This window comes from Pygocentrus nattereri, chromosome 23 (assembly GCF_015220715.1).
Source record: "Pygocentrus nattereri isolate fPygNat1 chromosome 23, fPygNat1.pri, whole genome shotgun sequence".
NCBI lineage: Eukaryota > Metazoa > Chordata > Actinopteri > Characiformes > Serrasalmidae > Pygocentrus > Pygocentrus nattereri.
This window is the reverse complement of record NC_051233.1, coordinates 29,427,540-29,447,536: the sequence shown is the minus strand read 5'-3', so window position 1 is coordinate 29,447,536 and position 19,997 is coordinate 29,427,540. Positions and strand designations below refer to the sequence as shown.

At 42.7% G+C, this 19,997-nt stretch overlaps 1 protein-coding gene across 1 annotated transcript; it reads right to left on the bottom strand.

Moving 5' to 3' along the window:
- Positions 1-1,071: 1,071 nt before the first annotated feature.
- On the bottom strand, positions 1,072-18,667 carry scn4bb (sodium channel, voltage-gated, type IV, beta b). The gene is made up of 6 exons (XM_017713850.2): positions 18,437-18,667; positions 16,173-16,602; positions 8,601-8,764; positions 8,013-8,235; positions 5,192-5,321; positions 1,072-3,341 (listed from the first exon to the last, which is right to left on the bottom strand). Exons 2-6 carry the CDS (start codon positions 16,243-16,245, stop codon positions 3,245-3,247), a joined length of 687 nt encoding a protein of 228 aa, XP_017569339.1. The 5' UTR covers positions 16,246-16,602; positions 18,437-18,667; the 3' UTR covers positions 1,072-3,244.
- Between the last annotated feature and the right edge of the window lie 1,330 nt (positions 18,668-19,997).

Sequence of the window (19,997 nt, the reverse complement as noted above, 5' to 3'; positions counted from 1 at the left end):
CGCCACCAACCTCATCTCCTCCCTGTTCCTCAGTCCGGTGTTAATTCTACCACAGTTAAAAGGATGAGGTTGGGGGGAAGGGGTGGGAGGGGTGGGGACGGAGGGGATCAGAGAGGTGACCTTCAATCATACTACCACCATATTTTAAAGGCACAGTCCAAACTAGCAAACTTTCACTTCGAAAATCAAGAAAAAAGCAACTGACCGGAGCGCTCAAACTTATGCACATGACTATAGTGGAGTGCTGATTTATTTTTATTTTTTGTACATGCACTCAACTTGGATCTGTAGATGGTCTACCAGCTAAACATCCAAAAACAAGGCACCTGACTTTTTTCTTCAAACATATTTAAGTAATATACCTAAATAAACAGAAACTGGGCAGTTATACAGGAACAATACTGTATTTTGACTACACTGCCTGCTCTTATATTTCTGTTTGATGATGTCATTTTGATTTCACCTAAAAGGTTTTCCTCCGTCCTTATTTGAGCAGCATTGCTCTTTTAAACTACTTATTTATTCAATCGATAAATCAATTAAAACTACCGATTCAACATTTAAAAGACGTCCGAATTGGCCGTGACCTTGACCTGACATCAAACTGACCCTAAGTCAATCAAAGAGATGCCATTCCATTCATATACGATATATTTCCAAGTGTTTCTCATTCATACAGGACAATACATGTCCAGTATATCACAAAAAACAAGTCACAGCCACTCGTTGGTTTGTTAGTAAGCCTGTTTTGACATCATGCTTGTCAGCTTATTGCCTGAATATATTGCATTAGCTTGTTTGCATTGAGTGTTTAATTATACATTCAATGAGATGAGGACCAAAGTTCTTCGCTACCCTAAAGCTGATGCTGTTGATTAAAGAGGTGTATACTTTCTCATAATAAAAAACAGTATATTTCCTAGTCTTATAGTAGGCATCTCTAAAAACATTGGCTGTTAACATGCTAGAATGCATCGCTTAATAGTTTGAAGCAGCATTTTCAGTGTTTTCATTCAGGGTTTTTTGTTTATTTCTACGGGAATCTGGGTTCTAGGGATTGTCAAGTATTCATTCATGAACTTATGTCATCTATTAGGTGTTTTTTTTTTGTTTGTTTGTTGTTTTTCTTCATTTTTGCAGACTTTTTTGATTTGCATTATATTGTTTTGCATTTAGTCTTGTCCACCATTAGGTGGCGACAGAAGCGTTTACAGGCACCTGTGTTTCATCTCAAGCAAAAAGAAATACGTAACCATAATATTTTAATTAAAAAGTTGATGCTGGGCTGGACTCAAACTTGCATCACCCTGCAAATGCAACTGCGTCCAAAAACAAAATACATATGTTTTACATACTGAGTACAATAGGTTCATTATGAGCTTTGGATTTGCCTTCAACGGGAATAATAACCTCAGAACACATCTACCTATAATCCTCCAACACAGCAAACAGGCTCAGTGTAATTGCTTAGAGTATTCGTCCTCCTTCTCGCCCCAGCTCAGTTAAAAGAACAAACTAAAAATGAAAATATCTTACAGCACATTTATCCCTGTCACAAGCATCATGTGAATAGAATAAATATAGATTACTTTTTTCTGCATATCTAATAAAAACAGTCCAGTTTTGGCATTGGCCTATACCTTTTTTTTTTTAATCTAGGGAGATGAAAGTGTGCAGGAATTGGAAGCATATGTTAATATATGCATAAAATCAATAAGGCCCGCCCATCTCACTCACATCTCTGCTTATAAATTGAGTAAACAGAAAAGAATGTAAAAGATATGAATGTATTATGTCGGTCAAATCTACGTTCAGTTAGCACAAAACTCACCACCCTGCTGAAAAATCTATGAAAAAGTGTTTCTATTGGTTCCTTATGGGTTTGGGTCATTCTACAGAAACGTCCCCCTTTTCATCAATCCATAGGAGTCACTGGTGTTACTGATCGTTGATGGTTATACTGATGGTTTCCTGTCCTGAGCAAAAAAATACACGCAAAACTTCACATTGAGCTCAACGTTGGTGAGTTTCTACCACGCGAATACGCGTAGTTGTCCAATATCACGGTTCATTTGGCTGCAACGTGGAGGAAGCGCTAATTTTATCTGTGTCTCAGAGCTCCCCTTTAAACATTCCTGTCAGGCTACGTTTAGATGTTTCTGCTCACTAAAATACGTTTTCCACTCACTGAGATGCCGCTGAGTAACATGACTGAACATGACTTGGCCAAATTAAAAAGTCCGTCGTCCTCAGGGGACAGTTTGTGGTTTCTGTGATGGAAAAGAAGACACGCTTGCTTTAAACGCTGCTGCAACATAAGGTTCTGCTTGAGGTAGGCAAAGTCAGCTAATGCTGCTAGCTAGCTAACTAACAGCTAGCCTTATCGCTGACCCTGACGGTGTTTATTATTGACCGGACGTCTCAGCTAACCGGCTAACCGATGACACCCCAGTCAGATTAGCTTAAGCTACGAGGTGAAGTGGGAAATCTTAGCCAGTGTTAGCTAAACATTAGCTATTGAGGTAGCTAAGGGTTGGAAGAGCAGCTAGCGGAAATCTACTGTTTTATCTGCTTTCATTTATTTATATTTTTCCAGAGAAAGCATGTGCTTTCGTATTTAGGGTTTGTAGAGATGAGCTTTAGTACTTTTAATTTTGCCTTTGGATGCTTTTTCCACAACTGAGTACACAATGTACAGATTTTGGAATTGCTCTTAGTACTCGAACACCTCTGAAAGGGGATCTTTGTTTTTTGAGTGAGAGTACTATTTAAACTATTTCTACTTTATTTTACACCACAGAGCCTTTTTTGAGTGAAATAAAGTCAGAGAAGTGGATATGCTGACCTCTAAGACCGCTACAATAAACAGCCCACAAGCTCCCACAGCTAATCTCCATCTAGCACTACTGCACCTCTCAGCACACTGGAGATAATGAACACGATTATTTGGCTCGAATGTACTGGAGCTGAGGTAGAGCTGGCTAGAAAGCTCTGGCTTGGATGCTGGAAACGGAACAGCTCAACTGATCCTGGATCAGGGTAACTAACCAACCCATAAGCCAGTCATACACTGTCGCTTATGTAACGCTGTTCTGTCAGTTCCTTGAGGAAAAGAGTGGTGAGTCGTGTAAAAGAATACGAAGTGAATATGCAGAATGAATAAGTAGATTTTGTAAACAGAGATGTGAACTGACAGGACGGGCCCAGCATGGTGGCTGATGAGCGGGCGCATATGATATCAGTCTCATGCTTTCTTTGGTGTGGGCTTGGGTGTGGTTTTGGAGCCTGACAGACCATTTTCCGTGTTGTCGATCCCTGAGGAGGAGACAAGGCACTCCTTACTGCGGAACAGAGAGAGAAAGAGAGATTTTATTAGTGCTGCTATTTGGCCTCTGCGTATATCAGGGATACGCAGAACAACTTCAGTATGCCTCCACATAGTCTCTGAAACTGTGCTGTAGAAATGGAACACTATTCATCCTCAACACATCGGTCGAAATCCTGGTTTTAAAATCTGATCAGTTGGTTTGGGATCTGGGCGGCATGGTAGCGCTGTCGCCTCACAGCAAGGAGGGGCCTGGGTTCGATTCCCTGGCCAGGTGACCGGGGTTCTCTCTGTTTTCTCCCCGTGTCTGCGTGGGTTTCCTCCGGGTTCCTCCCACAGTCCAAGGACATGCAGTCAGGCCGATTGGACATGCTAAATTGCCCCTGTGTGTGAGTGACTGTCTGTGTCTGTCTGTCTGCCCTGTAATGGACTGGCGACCTGTCCAGGGTGTATCCTGCCTTCCGCCCGATGACCACTGGGATAGGCTCCTGCGACCCTGAGGGTGAAGTGGCTTAGAAAATGGATGGATGGATGGTTTGGGATCTGGTCAGTGTGAAGGCCTCATACTCATTAAGGCATTCACTGACCCCTTTGCGCCCTGTGGAGGGTCCTGGAAGAGACCACTTCCCTCAGTACGTTTTATCATAGGGTAAAAGTGATCAGTCAGCATAACTTTAGTATGGCTTGGCAGTGACGCTTCCCTTTGCTGCCATTCTTAAGGCCCCCTAGTGGCCACTCCACCACAATTACCACAATAAAAACCAGAATAAAACACTTTCGTAACGCTGACTTACTTGCACACCAGTGAACATGGAAGTCATGTTCATCTAAATATTTTCCATCAATGTTATCAAATTAAAATTTTGTAGTTTGAGGGACTTCCAGAAGGAAAAAGGCTTGAAGGCCGAGGTCAAATGGAGTTTGGCAGGATGTTAACTGGTTTTTTTTTTTTGTCTGGAAGTATCTGCACTTGTGATGTTTCTCCACCCATTTATTCAGGCTTCTCCTTTGTCAATTTGTCATCTGTCTTGATCAGACATAACACCATGACCACCTCCTTGTTTCTACATTCATTCTCCATTTTATCAGCTCCACTTACTATACAGGTGCACTTTGTAGTTCTACAGTTACAGACTGTAGTCCATCTGTTTCTCTGATACTTTTTTACCACCTTTTACACTGTTCTTAAGTGGTCAGGACCCCCATGGACCCTCACAGAGCAGTGCAGTAACACTGACATGGTGGTGGTGTGTTAGTGTGTGTTGTGCTGGTGTGAGTGGATCAGACACAGCAGTGCTGCTGGAGGTTTTAAACACCCCATTGTCACTGCTAGACTGAGAATAGTCCACCAACCAAAAATATCCATCGAACTGTGACCACTGATGAAGGACTAGAGGGTGACCATCTACAAGGTGCACTGACTAGGTAGGAGTGTCTAATAGAGTGGACACAGTGTTAAAAACTCCAGCAGCACTGCTGTGTCTGATCCACTCGTACCAGCACAACACACATTAACACATCACCACCTCATCAGTGTTACTGCAATGCTGAGAATGATCCACCACCACCACCACAGTACCTGCTCTGTGAGGGTCCATGGGGGTCCTGACCACTGAAGAACAGGGTAAAAGGGGGCTAACAAAGTATCAGAGAAACAGATGGACTACAGTCTATAACTGTAGAACTACAAAGTGCAGCTATACAGTAAGTGGAGCTGATAAAATGGACAATGAGCACAGAAACAAGGAGGTGGTCATGATGTTATGCCTGTTATCCACAAATTTGAAATGTTGAATACATCATATAAAATGCTTTTGTATTTAAATTGTATGTTATTATTGCAAATAAATGAACAAACCAACTCACTTTTTCTCTTCAATCTTAGCGAGGACGAAGAGTGTGAAGTTCTTGAGCAGCATGAAGATCACCAGCAGGGCTATACAGCCTCCCACACAGGAGACGATGATGATGGTCAGAGTGTTATCCACGACCCTCACTGAGAAGGAGAGAATACTAACGATGAAAACACTGACAATGTACTGAGAACCTCCATAAACACAACATGACCACTGAGTGTCCTCACAGCACACATAGCACTGTTCATGCTCTACCTTCTATTTTAGTAGTGTTGGCTGAATACACTGTCATAAATGTATTCAGTAACATATTCAGAACATAGTAGAGCACATTTAGAATACAACTTTTTTAATTTTAGCTCTCATCTCTTGCTTTAGTCCACAAAAAAGTCCATCTCACAATTTGAGCAAACAATTCAGCATATGTCAAAAGCAAAATCTTGCAAATCTGACTTTAATGTGGGTAAAGTCATGGGGCAGTCGTGGGCTGGAGGTTAGGGATCTGGCCCTGTGACCGGAAGGTCGCCGCTTCGATCCCCAGGGCCGACAGTCCATGACTGAGGTGTCCTTGAGCAAGACACCTAACCCCCCAACTGCTCCCCGGGCGCCGTGGATAGGGCTGCCCACTGCTCCGGGCAAGTGTGCTCACTGCCCCCTAGTGTGTGTGTTCACTAGTGTGTTTGTGGTGTCTCACTTCACGGATGGGTTAAATGCGGAGGTGGAATTTCCCCGGTTGTGGGATTAAAAAAGTATCACTTAACTTAAATATGTGATGTCCAGTTCAGTTTAGTCCAGGTAGGTGTTTCTAATAAAAAGTGGCCAGTGAGTGAAAGAACGAGGTGTTTCTAATAAAGTGGCAAATGAGTAGACGTAAAAGGTGTTTCTAATAAAGTGGCAAATGAGTGGAAGTAAAAGGTGTTTCTAATAAAATGGCCAGTGAGTGGAAGTACAAGGTGTTTCTAATAAAGTGACCAGCGAGTGGAAGTACAACCCCAATTCCAATGAAGTTGGGACTTTGTGTAAAACATAAATAAAAACAGAAGACGATGATTTGCAAATCCTTTTCAACCTATATTCAATTGAATGCACTACAAAGACGAGATATTTAATGTTCAAACTTTATTGTTTTTTGCAAATATTCACTCATTTTGAATTTGATGCCTGCAACACGTTCCAGAGAAGTTGGGACAGGGGCATGTTTACCACTGTGTTACATCACCTTTCCTTTTAACAACACTCAATAAGCGTTTGGGAACTAAGGACACTAATTGTTGAAGCTTTGTAGGTGGAATTCTTTCCCATTCTTGCTTGATGTACAACCTCAGCTGCTCAACAGTCGGGGGTCTCTGTTGTCGTATTTTGCACTTCATTATGCGCCACACATTTTCAATGGGAGACAGGTCTGGACTGCAGGCAGGCCAGTCTAGTACCCGCACTCTTTTACTACGAAGCCACGCTGTTGTAACATGTGCAGAATGTGGCTTGGCACTGTCTTCCTGAAATAAGCAGGACATCCCTGAAAAAGACGCTGCTTGGATGGCAGCAGATGTTGCTCCAAAACCTGTATGTACCTTTCAGCATTAATGGTGCCTTCACAGATGTGCGAGTTACCCATGCCATGGGCACTAACACACCCCATACCATCAGAGATGCTGGCTTTTGAACTTTGTGCTGATAGCAATCCAGACAGTCCTTTTCTTCTTTGGCCCGGAGGACATGACATCCATGATTTTCAAAAACAATTTGAAATGTGGACTCGTCAGACCACAGGACACTTTTCCACTTTGCGTCAGTCCATCTCAGATGAGCTCGGGCCCAGAGAAGCTGGCAGTGTTTCTGGGTGTTGTTGATATCTGGCTTTCGCTTTGCATGGCAGAGTTTTAACTTGCACTTGTAGATGGAGCGACGAACTGAGTTCACTGAGTGGTTTTCTGAAGTGTTCCTGAGCCCATGTGGGAATATCCGTTACAGAATGATCTCAGTTTTTAATGAAGTGCCACCTGAGGTCACAGGCATTCAATGTTGGTTTTCTGCCTTGCCGCTTACTTGCAGAGATTTCTCCAGATTCTCTGAATCTTTTGATGATATTATGGACTGTAGATGATGAAATCCCTAAATTCCTTGCAATTGCACGTTGAGAAACGTTCTTAAACTGTTGGACTATTTGCTCACGCAATTGTGCACTTCTGCTCCCTTTCAGGGACACTCCCTTTATACTCAATCATGACACTCACCTGTTTCCAATTAATCTGTTCACCTGTAGAATGTTCCAAACTTCCAACAGGTGTTTTTTGAGCATTTCTCAACTTTTCTAGTCTTTTGTTGCCCCTGTCCCAACTTCTTTGGAACGTGTTGCAGGCATCAAATTCAAAATGAGTGAATATTTGCAAAAAACAATAAAGTTTATCTGTTTGAACATTAAATATCTTGTCTTTGTAGTGTAGTCAATTCAATATAGGTTGAAAAGGATTTGCAAATCATCGTATTCTGTTTTTATTTATGTTTTACACAACGTCCCAACTTCACTGGAATTGGGGTTGTTTCTAATAAAGTGGACAGTGAGTGGTGTTTCTAATAAAATGGACAGTGAGTGGAAGTACAAGGTGTTTCTAATAAAATGGACAGTGAGTGCAAGTATAAGGTGTTTCTAATAAAGTGGCCGGTGAATTGAAGTACAAAGTAGGGGTTTATAATTAAGAGGCCAGTAAAGTGGAAGGACCAAGTAAATGTGCCAGATGAAGTGGACAGTGAGTGTATGTTTAATTACAGAAATACGAGATGTAGTGTACGGCAAAATCTCTTTTTTTAATATATAGTTCTTTCTCACTCACATTCGTCCACCACATATAGGGTGAAGATGGCGCTGTGGTTCTTATCCTTCTCTTTAGGGTTCTTGCCAAAGCACGTGTACTCCCCTGCATCCTCAAAAGTCACGTTCCAGAGCACTATGGACAGGTTATTCGTTTTGCTAGATCCCACGAAATCCACCCTTTCCCGGTAAATATTGACGGTTGATGGTTCCACGTGGTCAGTTGGGATCACTGAGTCGATCACCTGATCAGACAACAAAACAGTCAGTAGTAGACACTGTCATTTGATTGGATGGAAGACCCATCACATACACTATTGGTCAATAGACTGGAATCAAGCTGTATAGCATCAAGAATTAAGTTATAGTAAAATTTATGCTCAGAATGCTGCAAAGATTACAATGTATTACCCTTAAAGAAGTCGTTATTGTTCTCCTAAATGCTGGAAATGTTGAATAAAACATCTCAGATGTCTTCAGTGTATACTGTATTGGCCACAAAGGCCAATCTTCAGAAGCAATTTTATTGATTTACAGGATTCTGAACTATCAGCAGCAGCAAAAAGCTTGAGAAAGCATGTTAAATAGAGATAAAATTCATGAGACTGACCTTCAGCATGGTGCCATTGTCGTTAAACTCCCATTTGAAGTAAAGGTCTTTGATGCCGATGCAGCTGGCGTAGGTGCACGGCAGCAGGACATCACTTCCATTCACTGCTTCCAGAAAGGGGATCTTACCTGTGGACATCTCTAGTGCTTGAATGCCACACATACCTAAGAGGGAGAGCGAGAAACTGTTATAAACCTCTTCCAGCTGATCTTTCTTGTACTGTTTTTATTTTTGGGACTCAACTTGGACTCGTGTTTCTGACACTCAAGACTCATCTCAGACTCTCACCCCAGAGATCTGTGACTCGATTTAGACTCCCACCCCAGAGACTCGAAACTTGTTTTGCACACCAGAGACTTGAGACTCGATTAAGGCTCACATCCCAGAGACGTAAGACTCAATTTGGACTTACATGCAAGAGACTTAAGACGCAACTTGGACTTACATACCAGAGACTTAAGACTCAACTTCGACTCATTCACCAGAGACTTGAGACTTGACTAAGGCGCGCATCCCAGAGCCTTGAGACTCCACTCAGACTCAACTTGGACTTACATACCAGAGAGTTAAGAGTCAACTTTGACTCATTCACCAGAGACTTGAGACTTGACTAAGGCGCGCATCCCAGAGCCTTGAGACTCCACTCAGACTCAACTTGGACTTACATACCAGAGAGTTAAGAGTCAACTTTGACTCATTCACCAGAGACTTGAGACTTGACTAAGACTCGCATGCCAAGGATTCGAGACTTGACTCAGAGTTGCACTCCATAGACTAAAGATCCTTTTCAGACTCATGAACCAGTGACTCGAGACTTGACTCAGACTTATACCCCAGAGAATCGAAACTAGACTCAAGCACACACCTCAGAGACCTGAGATGGACTCACAACCCAGAGACTCAAGAGTGTGCACTTACACACCAATTATTCAAAACTCAACTTGGACAGCAGACTTGATTCAGACACACACACCAGAGACTTGAGACTTGATACAGACTCACTCCCCAGTGACTTGAGTCGCATTCCAGAGACTCGAGACTCAACTCAGTCTGGCTCCCCAGAAATTTGAAAACTCACAGCCCAGAGACTCCAGACTCGACTTTTTTGTGCCACAAAGACTTGATTTGGACTCACATCATGGAGGCTAAACTTGGAATCAAACCCTTGAGACTTGAGACTTGACTAGCACTTGCACCTTGGAGACTTGAGACTTACGCAAAGCAGCTTCTCTGTGTTAGAGCCAGGGCTGTTTCTTTCAATAAGTGGAATAAGCAGTTGCTTTAAATCCCCTGCCACCAGGGGGCTCCACAAGCATGGCAAATATACACCGATCAGGCATCATGACCACCTCCTTGTTTCTGTGCTCATTGTCCATTTTATCAGCTCCACTTACTGTATAGCTGCACTTTGTAGTTCTACAGTTACAGACTGTAGTCCATCTGTTTCTCTGATACGTTGTTAGCCCCCTTTTACCCTGTTCTTCAGTGGTCAGGACCCCCATGGACCCTCACAGAGCAGGTACTGTTTGGGTGGTGGATCATTCTCAGCACTGCAGTAACACTGACGTAGTGGTGATGTGTTAGTGTGTGTTGTGCTGAGTGAATCAGACACAGCAGTGATGCTGGATTTTTTAACACTGTGTCCACTCACTGTCCACACACTGTCCACTCACTGTCCACTCTATCAGACACTCCTACCTTGTCAGTCCACCTTGTAGATGTAAAGTCAGAGATGATAGCTCATCTGCTGCTGCACAGTTTGTGCTGGTCATCCTCTAGTCCTTCATCCGTGGTCACAGGACGCTGTTGGCTGGATATTTTTGCTAGGTGGACTATTCTCAGTCCAGCAGCGACACTGAGGTGTTTAAACGCTCCAGCAGCACTGCTGTGTCTGATCCACTCATAACAGCACAACACACACTAACAAACCAGCACGTCAGTGTTACTGCAGTGCTGAGAATGATCCACCACCACAGTACCTGCTCTGTGAGGGTCCATGGGGGTCCTGACCACTGAAGAACAGGGTAAAAGGGGCTAACAATGTATCAGAGAAACAGATGGACTACAGTCTGTAACTGTAGAACTACAAAGTGCACCTGTACAGTAAGTACAGTAAGCTGATAAAATGGACATTTTATCCAATGCCTGTTTGGTGTATATTGGCTGATAAATGAGCGAGATGGGGACCTCCAGCATGTATGAGGCTGTTTTTTTAGACAGGTACTGTCACAGGAGCACATACTTGCACAAATACACACAGACTGGTAGTAGCTAGAAATACAAAAAGCTATCAGTGTTTTATCTGCCATCAATCCCACTTAATGCAGCTTAGTGTTACCTCAGTCTCCTCAATCTCCTTTACTTCTTTATATTCCTTTTCTCTTGCTCTTTGTTTCTCTGCCTTTCATTCAGTCTCTTTTTCTCCCCCTCCCTCACTTTCTTGCAGCAATGATGCTGCAAAAACTCATTCACAAAACGAGCTGCTGCATTTCTCTCTCTCTCTCTCTCTCTCTCTCTCTCTCTCTCTCTCTGCAGTCAGGGCATGACTCTGGGAGGACACTGATTACTTTCAGCTCTATCTGCAAGGCTGTAACTCCATTAGAGTTATGAAGTGAAGCTCTAAAAGTGCAAAATAATGGTAAAGCCACACAAAAGCATTCTAAGCTATTAAAACTCTGTGACTGAGAGTGATAATGAATGGAGAACCAGAATTAAGCAGTTCAGCGGTTCAGAACCACTAAACTGCCTACAGGGTTTGATCAGAAGATGGATGCTAGTAGGGTCAACCCAGTGCACCAGGCCTGCAGGTCCACTTCTGAACACCCGATAGATCAGGAAGAGCGAAGGAGTCATTTGTTTGATGGAAATGTACTGAAGAGGCTGTAACAGAATACAGCAGGTCAGGAAGATTGATATTTCAATTTGTAACTGAAGCGTTTTTGCCTGCATAAGCATAGTTGATGCAATGGGTTGAAGAACCAGAAATTTCTTGATGGATTTAGAGGATGGACAGTTAGGCACAAAATACTGGAGTGCCTCACTCTTTAAGGAAGCTGTGTTTTTACCTTACTGTTTAATTAACTGTCTCGGTTTCCCTTATTATGAAGGTTAACGGTCTTAAAAGCACAGCAAACATCAGACAAAATGAACACCAGTCCCAACCCTTACTCAAGAGTAATCCAAGAGTTCTCTAAATAAATGCTCTTAAAATTGTTCCTGTTGTCAACAGAAGGAATCTAGGCAGCAACTGATCAGCCTCAAGGTAACACGAGTAAGACAGTTTTCAACATAGTCATTTCCGACCACGAAATGAGCTTCCAAGTGGCACAAACATCTAAGTGTTGGCCGTAACATCAGGAGATCATATTTCAGTCCCGATGCCACAAGTAACCATGACAGCATTACCCATGTCAGCCTCAAAGTCAAGTGTCAAGTACGTCAAATACGGGAGGTGTAAGGGAAAGAGAGCACAGCAGCACAGTCTCCTGGGTTGAATGTCAGGTGTAGTGCATTAGTTCCACTGCAGAACAAGAGGTGGGACTGACACCACCTCTCGTGGCTCTCGTGGCATCCAGGGATCGGGCACCTGGCACACACACCTTGCTTCAAAATCAGCAAACGAAACAACTGAATGTCTTTTACTGAATCTATGAAATCATTTTGAGCTGTGGTGCAGTACAGTCTGCAGTAGTTATTACAGTGTGACTAGCTGTACTGATCAGTCTTGGTATGTTTTCACTTCAAATATAAACCTATAGTTTGATTATGACCTGGATGGTGAGTTGTAGTTATTAGTTCTGAATTCTGAACGGGGCGGTCGTGGGTTGGAGGTTAGGGAACCGGCCTTGTGACTGGAAGGTTGCCGGTTTGATCCCCAGAGCCGACAGCACATGACTGAGGTGTCCTTGAGCAAGACACCTAACCCCCAGTTGCTCACCAGGTGCTGTGGATAGGCCTGCCCACTGCTCCGGGCAAGTGTGCTCACTGCCCCCTAGTGTGTGTGTCTATTCACTAGTGTGTATGTGGTGTTTCACTTCACGGATGGGTTAAATGCGGAGTACTAATAAGAGTCACTTAATTAATATTAACCTCTCAAAATCCCTGGCTTATTACATACTACGGTTTCAGTAACTACAGGGACTTCAATGCAACCTGGCTGAGCTATTCGTAAGTTATAGAAGTGTGTAATAAAACGTTGGGCCTGCTGACAGGACCTGTCCATTGAAGGGGTTAACGGGGTTAACTTCTGCAATGATTTCCCAGAATTTCTGCATGATGAAATAGTGACGATGAAACCGGAGATGACTTGTAGAGTGAAATTACTCAAAATTGTTCACAATGGTGGTGATGGGACCCAGACATCTGAAAAATGTAATGCCTCTACAAGTTCCTTCAGACAAAAATGATTACATGAAAGTTTTTCAGAAGGTTTTGACTCAAAACTGAAATTTAAAATACTGTGGCATTCACAAACTATTAGAAAGGCACGGCTTTTGCACAAGTCATGGTGCTTTATTTTCCAGCTGTTGTCAGCCACAGCCACGGCGTACATAAGAGGGGCCTTTTTACTCTCTAACAGCTTGTTCTCTAACCCAGCTCATCCCTCTCGCTCTCCCTTCTCTCTCTCTCTCACCCTCTCTCTCCCTCTACAAACACCTCCACACACTCCTGGGGCGGTACTTAGTTCTCCTTCTCCAATCGGAGGTCATAATGAAACAAGTGCAACAAATACTGGAGAAAACTAACATTCCAGAACATTTCTTGAACATGCTATAACACATTTGTGGTGGAGAGATACATGCAGAGTGTTGTAAAATAGTAAAATAGTCCCGGAAGAAAAATTTTACCATCAACAATGTTCCAGTTAAGTTCACTGGTGGTTTTGTACAGTAAATACAATGAATTGAATTCAGGACCATTAAAACACCCACATGCATACACACTGGTGAACACACACACTAAGGGGCAGCGAGCACAATTGCCTGAAGCAGTGGGCAGCCCTATCCACGGTGGTCAGGGAGCAGTCGCGGATTAAGCGCTTGCTCAAGGGCACTACACTCGTGTACTGTCAGCCAAAGGGATCGAGCTGGCGACCTTCCGGTCACAAGGCTGGACCCCTAAACACCAGCCCATGACTGCCCTTGGCTATATTTGTGTTGTAGTCATGGTAACTCCTGGTTCCTATCACCACCACTGTACAGAAATCTGTTCATTTCTCTACAATGAACCATTTAATTTTTCATCTTTACATCTCAACTACTAAACTATGCAGAAATGTTGGTTGCAGCTCACTAGGATCCGTGATGAACTATGCAAGCAGGACTCTCTCAGAGACCTTTTCACTGCTGCTTTTACATTCTTTTCTGGCCAACTTTAATAAAGTTTAATAAATGGACTTTCTCATGCTGTATAAAGAAGCTGAATCAGGGTCTATTGCCCCAAACACCTGGTCATTACGTGCACCTGGCCGAACTGACGTCAAGCGTCTAGCCGCTCGTGTCTGGTTGCGCTTGGCAGTGAGCGTGAGAGTAGGAGGCGTGAAAGTGCTGCGTTTACACAGCTGCTGGACTCATCAAGGCACTCTGGCCGTGATGATGACCGTTCCAATGACCTGGACCCCACTGTACGCTTCCTTCTCACTGCTGATATTTCAGACTCAGAGTTCCGTGTGAACATGGTGTACCCAGCATAAATCAGACGCCAGCTCAGATTACCCAACACTTCCGCACAGAAGAGACCACAAAAGGCCCACCGAGCCAACGGCGTTCAGATCCAGCACATACAGTCTCTGAACAACCCTGGTCAATGACGTGCTCTGCTGATTTTCTAAGCCAAAGTAATGGAACAAACCCTTTACAGAGAGCACACTTAGATTTGAGATGTTTTAGTGCCTGATTTTTACTCATTTGTCTTTATATGAATTTGTAGTAAATTCAGCAGATAAACAGTAACCGTGCATTAAAATGTGTAGAAGTGTGTTCTCTGTAAGGTATGTGTTCAGGTATTTTCCCAACATAATGTGGACTTCAGTTTGATATCTAATCTAATTTAATTTGCACTGACATTCATTTTCACTTAAAACCCACAGATATACACATCGCGACAAATGCACATGAATAAACTCTTCCTAGCAGCTCATCTCTTTCATTTAATTATAAATCACTTGTCTGCAGCCCAGTACCCAATGAAACATGAGCTCACTGCACAGCTGAACCTGCCCAGCTCATCATCCAGCACTGAGACTGAGTGTATGTGTGTGTGTGTGTGTGTGTGTGTGTGTGCGTGCGTGCGTGCGTGTGTGTGTGTGTGTGTGTGTGTGTGTGTGTGTGTGTGTTAAAAAGCCAGAGCTGCACTGCAATTTAACCGTCTGTTTTAGGGGGCTGCAGATAATGCCCCACTTACAGCAGTGCTCACTTCACTCCTCCCAGCAAAAACTCTTAACACTGGGCGTAGTAACTGAGTCAAGGTGCTGACAGATACATTATTATTAGTAGTAGTAAATTAGAAACATTTTATAATAAATATACATAGCAAGTTAACCATAATTATTAGTTAATTAATATTATAAATATTATATATATATATATATATATATATATATATATATATATATAATCATAATTAGGCCCAAAAAAAACAATAATATTGATGTTTATATTATACATTAAATTGAATAGTTTATATATATATATATATATATATATATATATATAAACTATTTAATTTTTATATATATAAACTATTTAATAATAACTAGCCAGCCTAAATTAATCAACAAATTTAAAACTGTCACTGACAATTTATTATTTATTAGTTATTATGAAGTGTTTTATGCAGCTGAGTAAATGCTTAATATTTGATATCATATATGAGCATCAAATGCTACCATTTATTAATGCATGTGTTAGTATTATAGCATTAATTAACAGTCACTGAGAAGCTGTTGCCTTTTATAAGGCCTGTTATAAATTATTATTATTATTATGGACCTTTATATTACTCTATTTACTACAATATTCATATTTTTATTATCTTTAAAGGGTTTGTTATAGTTTATAGTTTGTTATATTTTACATTCATCTGAGCTCAATGTTTTTGTGACAACACAAAACAAACAACACATTTACATATGGCTCATTAATTCAACCTTTAGCCCCGCCTATTCACTGAACTTATAAGGAGCATTTTAGCCTGGACTGCTTTTTAAATGATGCAACAATACAGAGCAATGAGAACAGAGCTCATTTACGCATCAGTCCTAAAGGCGCAGTAACAAAAACAGCCTGTTTGGACTGATAAAGATGAAAAATGATCATGTAAGAATGAATTATGACTGATTTTTGTCTGTAAAGCTACATGTTATAAGTAGACTTCAGGATAAATGCAGGAAATTCAGCCTTTAAATATAAAATATATTTATAATATAAAGTATAATAAACACTTCAAACACAGACTGAAACATCATGTTTGTTGCTTCCACTGATTCCAACATCAGTGTGCTGATTCAAAAAGGAGCAACTGACCCCAATTAAGTGAGGAAAAGCGAGTGAACGCCTATAAAAATAGACTTACTGAAGGTGAGGATCAGCAGAAGGAAAGTGAAGCTTCTTTCCAAGACAAAGCTTCGTCCTCGTTGCGTCTCCATCTCTCCGTCTCTGTGCTGAGACTCGACAAAGTTGTGCTCCGTCTGCAGCACCTGATCTTTCGGTGCCCCGGTATTCCCTCCGTCAGCTGCAGTCCACTCTCACTTCCCCCTTGGCACTTTGGCTGAGGTCAGTTTTCCAAGACTTCCATGTACTTCAGAGTCTGTCTATCAGACGTTCTGTCTTCCTTGGAAGAATTCCAGGCCGGTGCGTGTCACCTTGGTTCAGTACCAGATTGATAATTGCTCTCCAGCTGACTCAGCTGGCTCTGTTTGGCTAAGAACACTGTCTGGCCCAAAATTCCGTCTGGTCCAGAGTCCTGCACGGCTCAGACTTCCATTAGGCTCAGTTCTGTGTGTCTGAATGCGAGCAATAAAAATTGAGAGACAAAATAATGCAGAGAAAGTTAGTTAACACTAAAAAAGTGAGATGTCATATGACCAGTAATGACATAATAATGAGGAATAAAGGAATACTTCACCTAATCTCCCGGTCTAATCTCAGTGTAGCTGTATTTGTATCTTACATTTACCACACACACAACATTTCACTCGTACTTCAGCAGCTGCCCATTGGATTCTGCTGTAAGTTTGGGGCAGTGGCCCTGTGACCGGAAGGTTGCCGGTTCGATCCTAAGGGCCGACAGTCCATGACTGAGGTGTCCTTGAGCAAGACACCTAACCCCCAACTGCTCCCCGTGCGCCGTGGATAGGGCTGCCCACCGTTCCGGGGCAAGTGTGTGCTCACTGCCCTCTAGTGTGTGTGTTCACTAGTGTGTATGTGGTGTTTCACTTCACGGATGGGTTAAATGCAGAGGTGGAATTTCCCCAGTTGTGGGATCAAAAAAAGTATCAACTTAAGTATTAACTTAACTTAAGTTTGTATCGTGTCAACCGTTTTCAGATCTTCTCCAAGCGCAAGGAAACATATTAACCATCCTCAGTAATCAACATTACACTACAGACGCAATGAATAGAGTTTTATTTGAAACAATATTGGAGGATTTCTTTAACCTGAGTTTACAGGGCCTAGATTATTATTGAATAATTAGTATGATATATTGTATATACTTACACATATGCCAGTGAAGAAACGTGTGCAGACCTATAAGCCTTAATGCCCAGTTCTAGAATCAGTAGTGATTCACCTTGGAAAAAAGTCCAGTCTTAATTTATTAGTCTATTTTTGGGCTGCCCCCTAGTGGCCATTCCGCCAGAATGGAAATTAACTCCAAATTTCTTCCCCTAATTTTCTCTCCAATTTAGACGTGTCCAACTCCACCCACTAGTTACGACTCCCCCAGTCACACAAAGCTACCAGTGCTAGGAGGGTGAACATTAGCACAGGCTTCCTCCGAGACTCACCATGTCTTTTCGAACTGTTGATAATGAAGATATTTTAAAAGAACCAAATCAAATCAAATATTTTCCACAGTCAGATTAACTAGGACACTGTCGTCTCTCTGACTGTGAAGTGTTGTGACTCTGTGTTGAGCTGTTAGCGAGCAATGAGCGGTGAGCGGTGGACGGACTGTGAAAACAATTCACACCACCAGATAAAATGAACAGCAGCTGCAGCTTCCTTGATATCGCAAGAAAATCATACACATCTCAAACAGGTTACTAGCTAAAACAGACTTAAGCTAAAACTGTGACAGTGACAAATAAAAAGATATTGCAAATTCATCACGTCTTTATTTCCTCATAAAGACTGCATTTATAAGACAGAGCTACAATCCTGGCTGCTATAGCAACATACGTTGCACACGAAGTTGAGCTTTAACCTGATCAAACTGTCGCCACCTACTGGACATATTTCGAACTGCGATACTGAACACACTTAGAATTATGAAATCTAAGCATTACGGTGTACAAGTGTGATGTGTATTCAAGTACTCATTCCAAAGCGATTAATCAAAGCCTGTATGCTATATGTTCCAGCACTACACATGTCCATCTAAATATATTCCATCAAAAACATAAACGCACAGAACAAATGGACCAGAGGCTGAAACAGCATTTTATGGCTACTGTGAAAAAGGTTCAATCTTAAGATCAATAGCGAAACCAAAAGCCTGCAGTTTAAAAGGTTAACTAACTTTAGAAGATGAGGATGAGTATGTGAAACACTTTGTGGAGGTAAGTCACAGTGTGTATGTGTGTGGGAGCAGAGAGACTGCCGAGTGTGTCCTACCTCGTCTGCTGCGCAGGTAACTCTGCGTGTGTCCTATAGAGAGAATTCCAGAGGGCAGTACCATCCAGTGTGTCCACAGGATATAAATACACAGATTCACAGTCTCGCTATGCTGTTCTGGTCCTGATGCTGCTCCAGTACCTTCACTCATGCACGGAACATGCTGTCCATCCCGGGACAGAAGAACAGTTCTTTTACTGCAGCTGTAAGACCAGAGTCTCTCTCCCTCTCTCTCCCTCTCTATCTCTCTCTCTCTCCCTCTCCCTCTCTCTCTCTCTCTCTCTCTGCTGAAAAGAATCTGGCTCTCACTCAACTTTTCTTGGGCTGCTGACTTTGTCCCCCCCTCTCTTCCCCATGCCCTCCCCCATCCCTCCCACTCTCTCTCACCCCCCCCCCTCTCTCTCTTCTTCCTCCATCCTCGCTCTCTCCCTGTGTGAGTTAGAGTTGTGTTAAGTCTTCTTCAGGCTAGTTTTTTTAAACTGAAATCACCACACACAGAATCTGATCTGAGAGCAGTCCACTGCACTTTGTACAGAGCCTCAATCCAAATACAGACCATTTATTCAACTGGTAGAGAAAATTATAGGGATCCAAGCACCTCTTTCTTTTTTTGTTGTTGTGGTTGCATGTGTCAAACACAAGGCCCGCCTCACAATCCTATCTGGCACGCAATAGTGTTTTAATTTTCATGTCCAGGCTTGTGGCCTAGTCAATCTCCATTACCACTGTAAGATGTGTCCCGGTTCATGGCCTAGTCAAACTCTGCTATCACTATGAGAAGTGTCCTGGCTCATGGCCTAGTCAAACTCTGCTACCACTCTGAGAAGTGTCCTGGCTCATGGCCTAGTCAAACTCCACTACCTTGGTTAGAAGTGTCCAGGCTTATGGCCTAGTCAGTCTCCATTACCACTGTAAGATGTGTCCCGGCTCATTGCCTAGTCAAACTCCACAACCTTGGTTAGGAGTGTCCAGGCTTGTGGCCTAGTCAATCTCCATTGCCACTGTAAGATGTGTCCCGGCTCATAGCCTAGTCAAAGTCTGCTATCACTGTGAGAAGTGTCCTGGCTCAAGGCCTAGTCAAACTCTACTACCACTGTGAGAAGTGTCCTGGCTCAAGGCCTAGTCAAACTCTACTACCACTGTGAGAAGTGTCCCGGGTCAAGGCCTAGTCAAACTCTACTACCACTGTGAGAAGTGTCCCGGCTCAAGGCCTAGTCAAACTCTACTACCACTGTGAGAAGTGTCCCGGCTCATGGCCTAGTCAAACTCTACTACCACTGTGAGAAATGTCCCGGCTCATGGCCTAGTCAAACTCTACTACTACTGTGAGAAGTGTCCCAGCTCATGGTCTAGTCAAACTCTGCTACCACTGTGAGAAGTGTCCTGGCTCAAGGCCTAGTCAAACTCTACTACCACTGTGAGAAGTGTCCCGGGTCAAGGCCTAGTCAAACTCTACTACCACTGTGAGAAGTGTCCCGGCTCAAGGCCTAGTCAAACTCTACTACCACTGTGAGAAGTGTCCCGGCTCATGGCCTAGTCAAACTCTACTACCACTGTGAGA

Bases quoted from the DNA above. Each gene is read 5' to 3' on its own strand.
- scn4bb (XM_017713850.2), bottom strand. From the start codon at position 16,245: ATGGAGACGCAACGAGGACGAAGCTTTGTCTTGGAAAGAAGCTTCACT. The intron at 8,765-16,172 runs GTAAGTCTATTT...TCTCCCTCTTAG, and splicing joins TCTGCTGATCCTCACCTTCA to GTATGTGTGGCATTCAAGCA. The intron at 3,342-5,191 runs GTGAGTTGGTTT...TCTGTTCCGCAG, and splicing joins GCTAAGATTGAAGAGAAAAA to TAAGGAGTGCCTTGTCTCCT.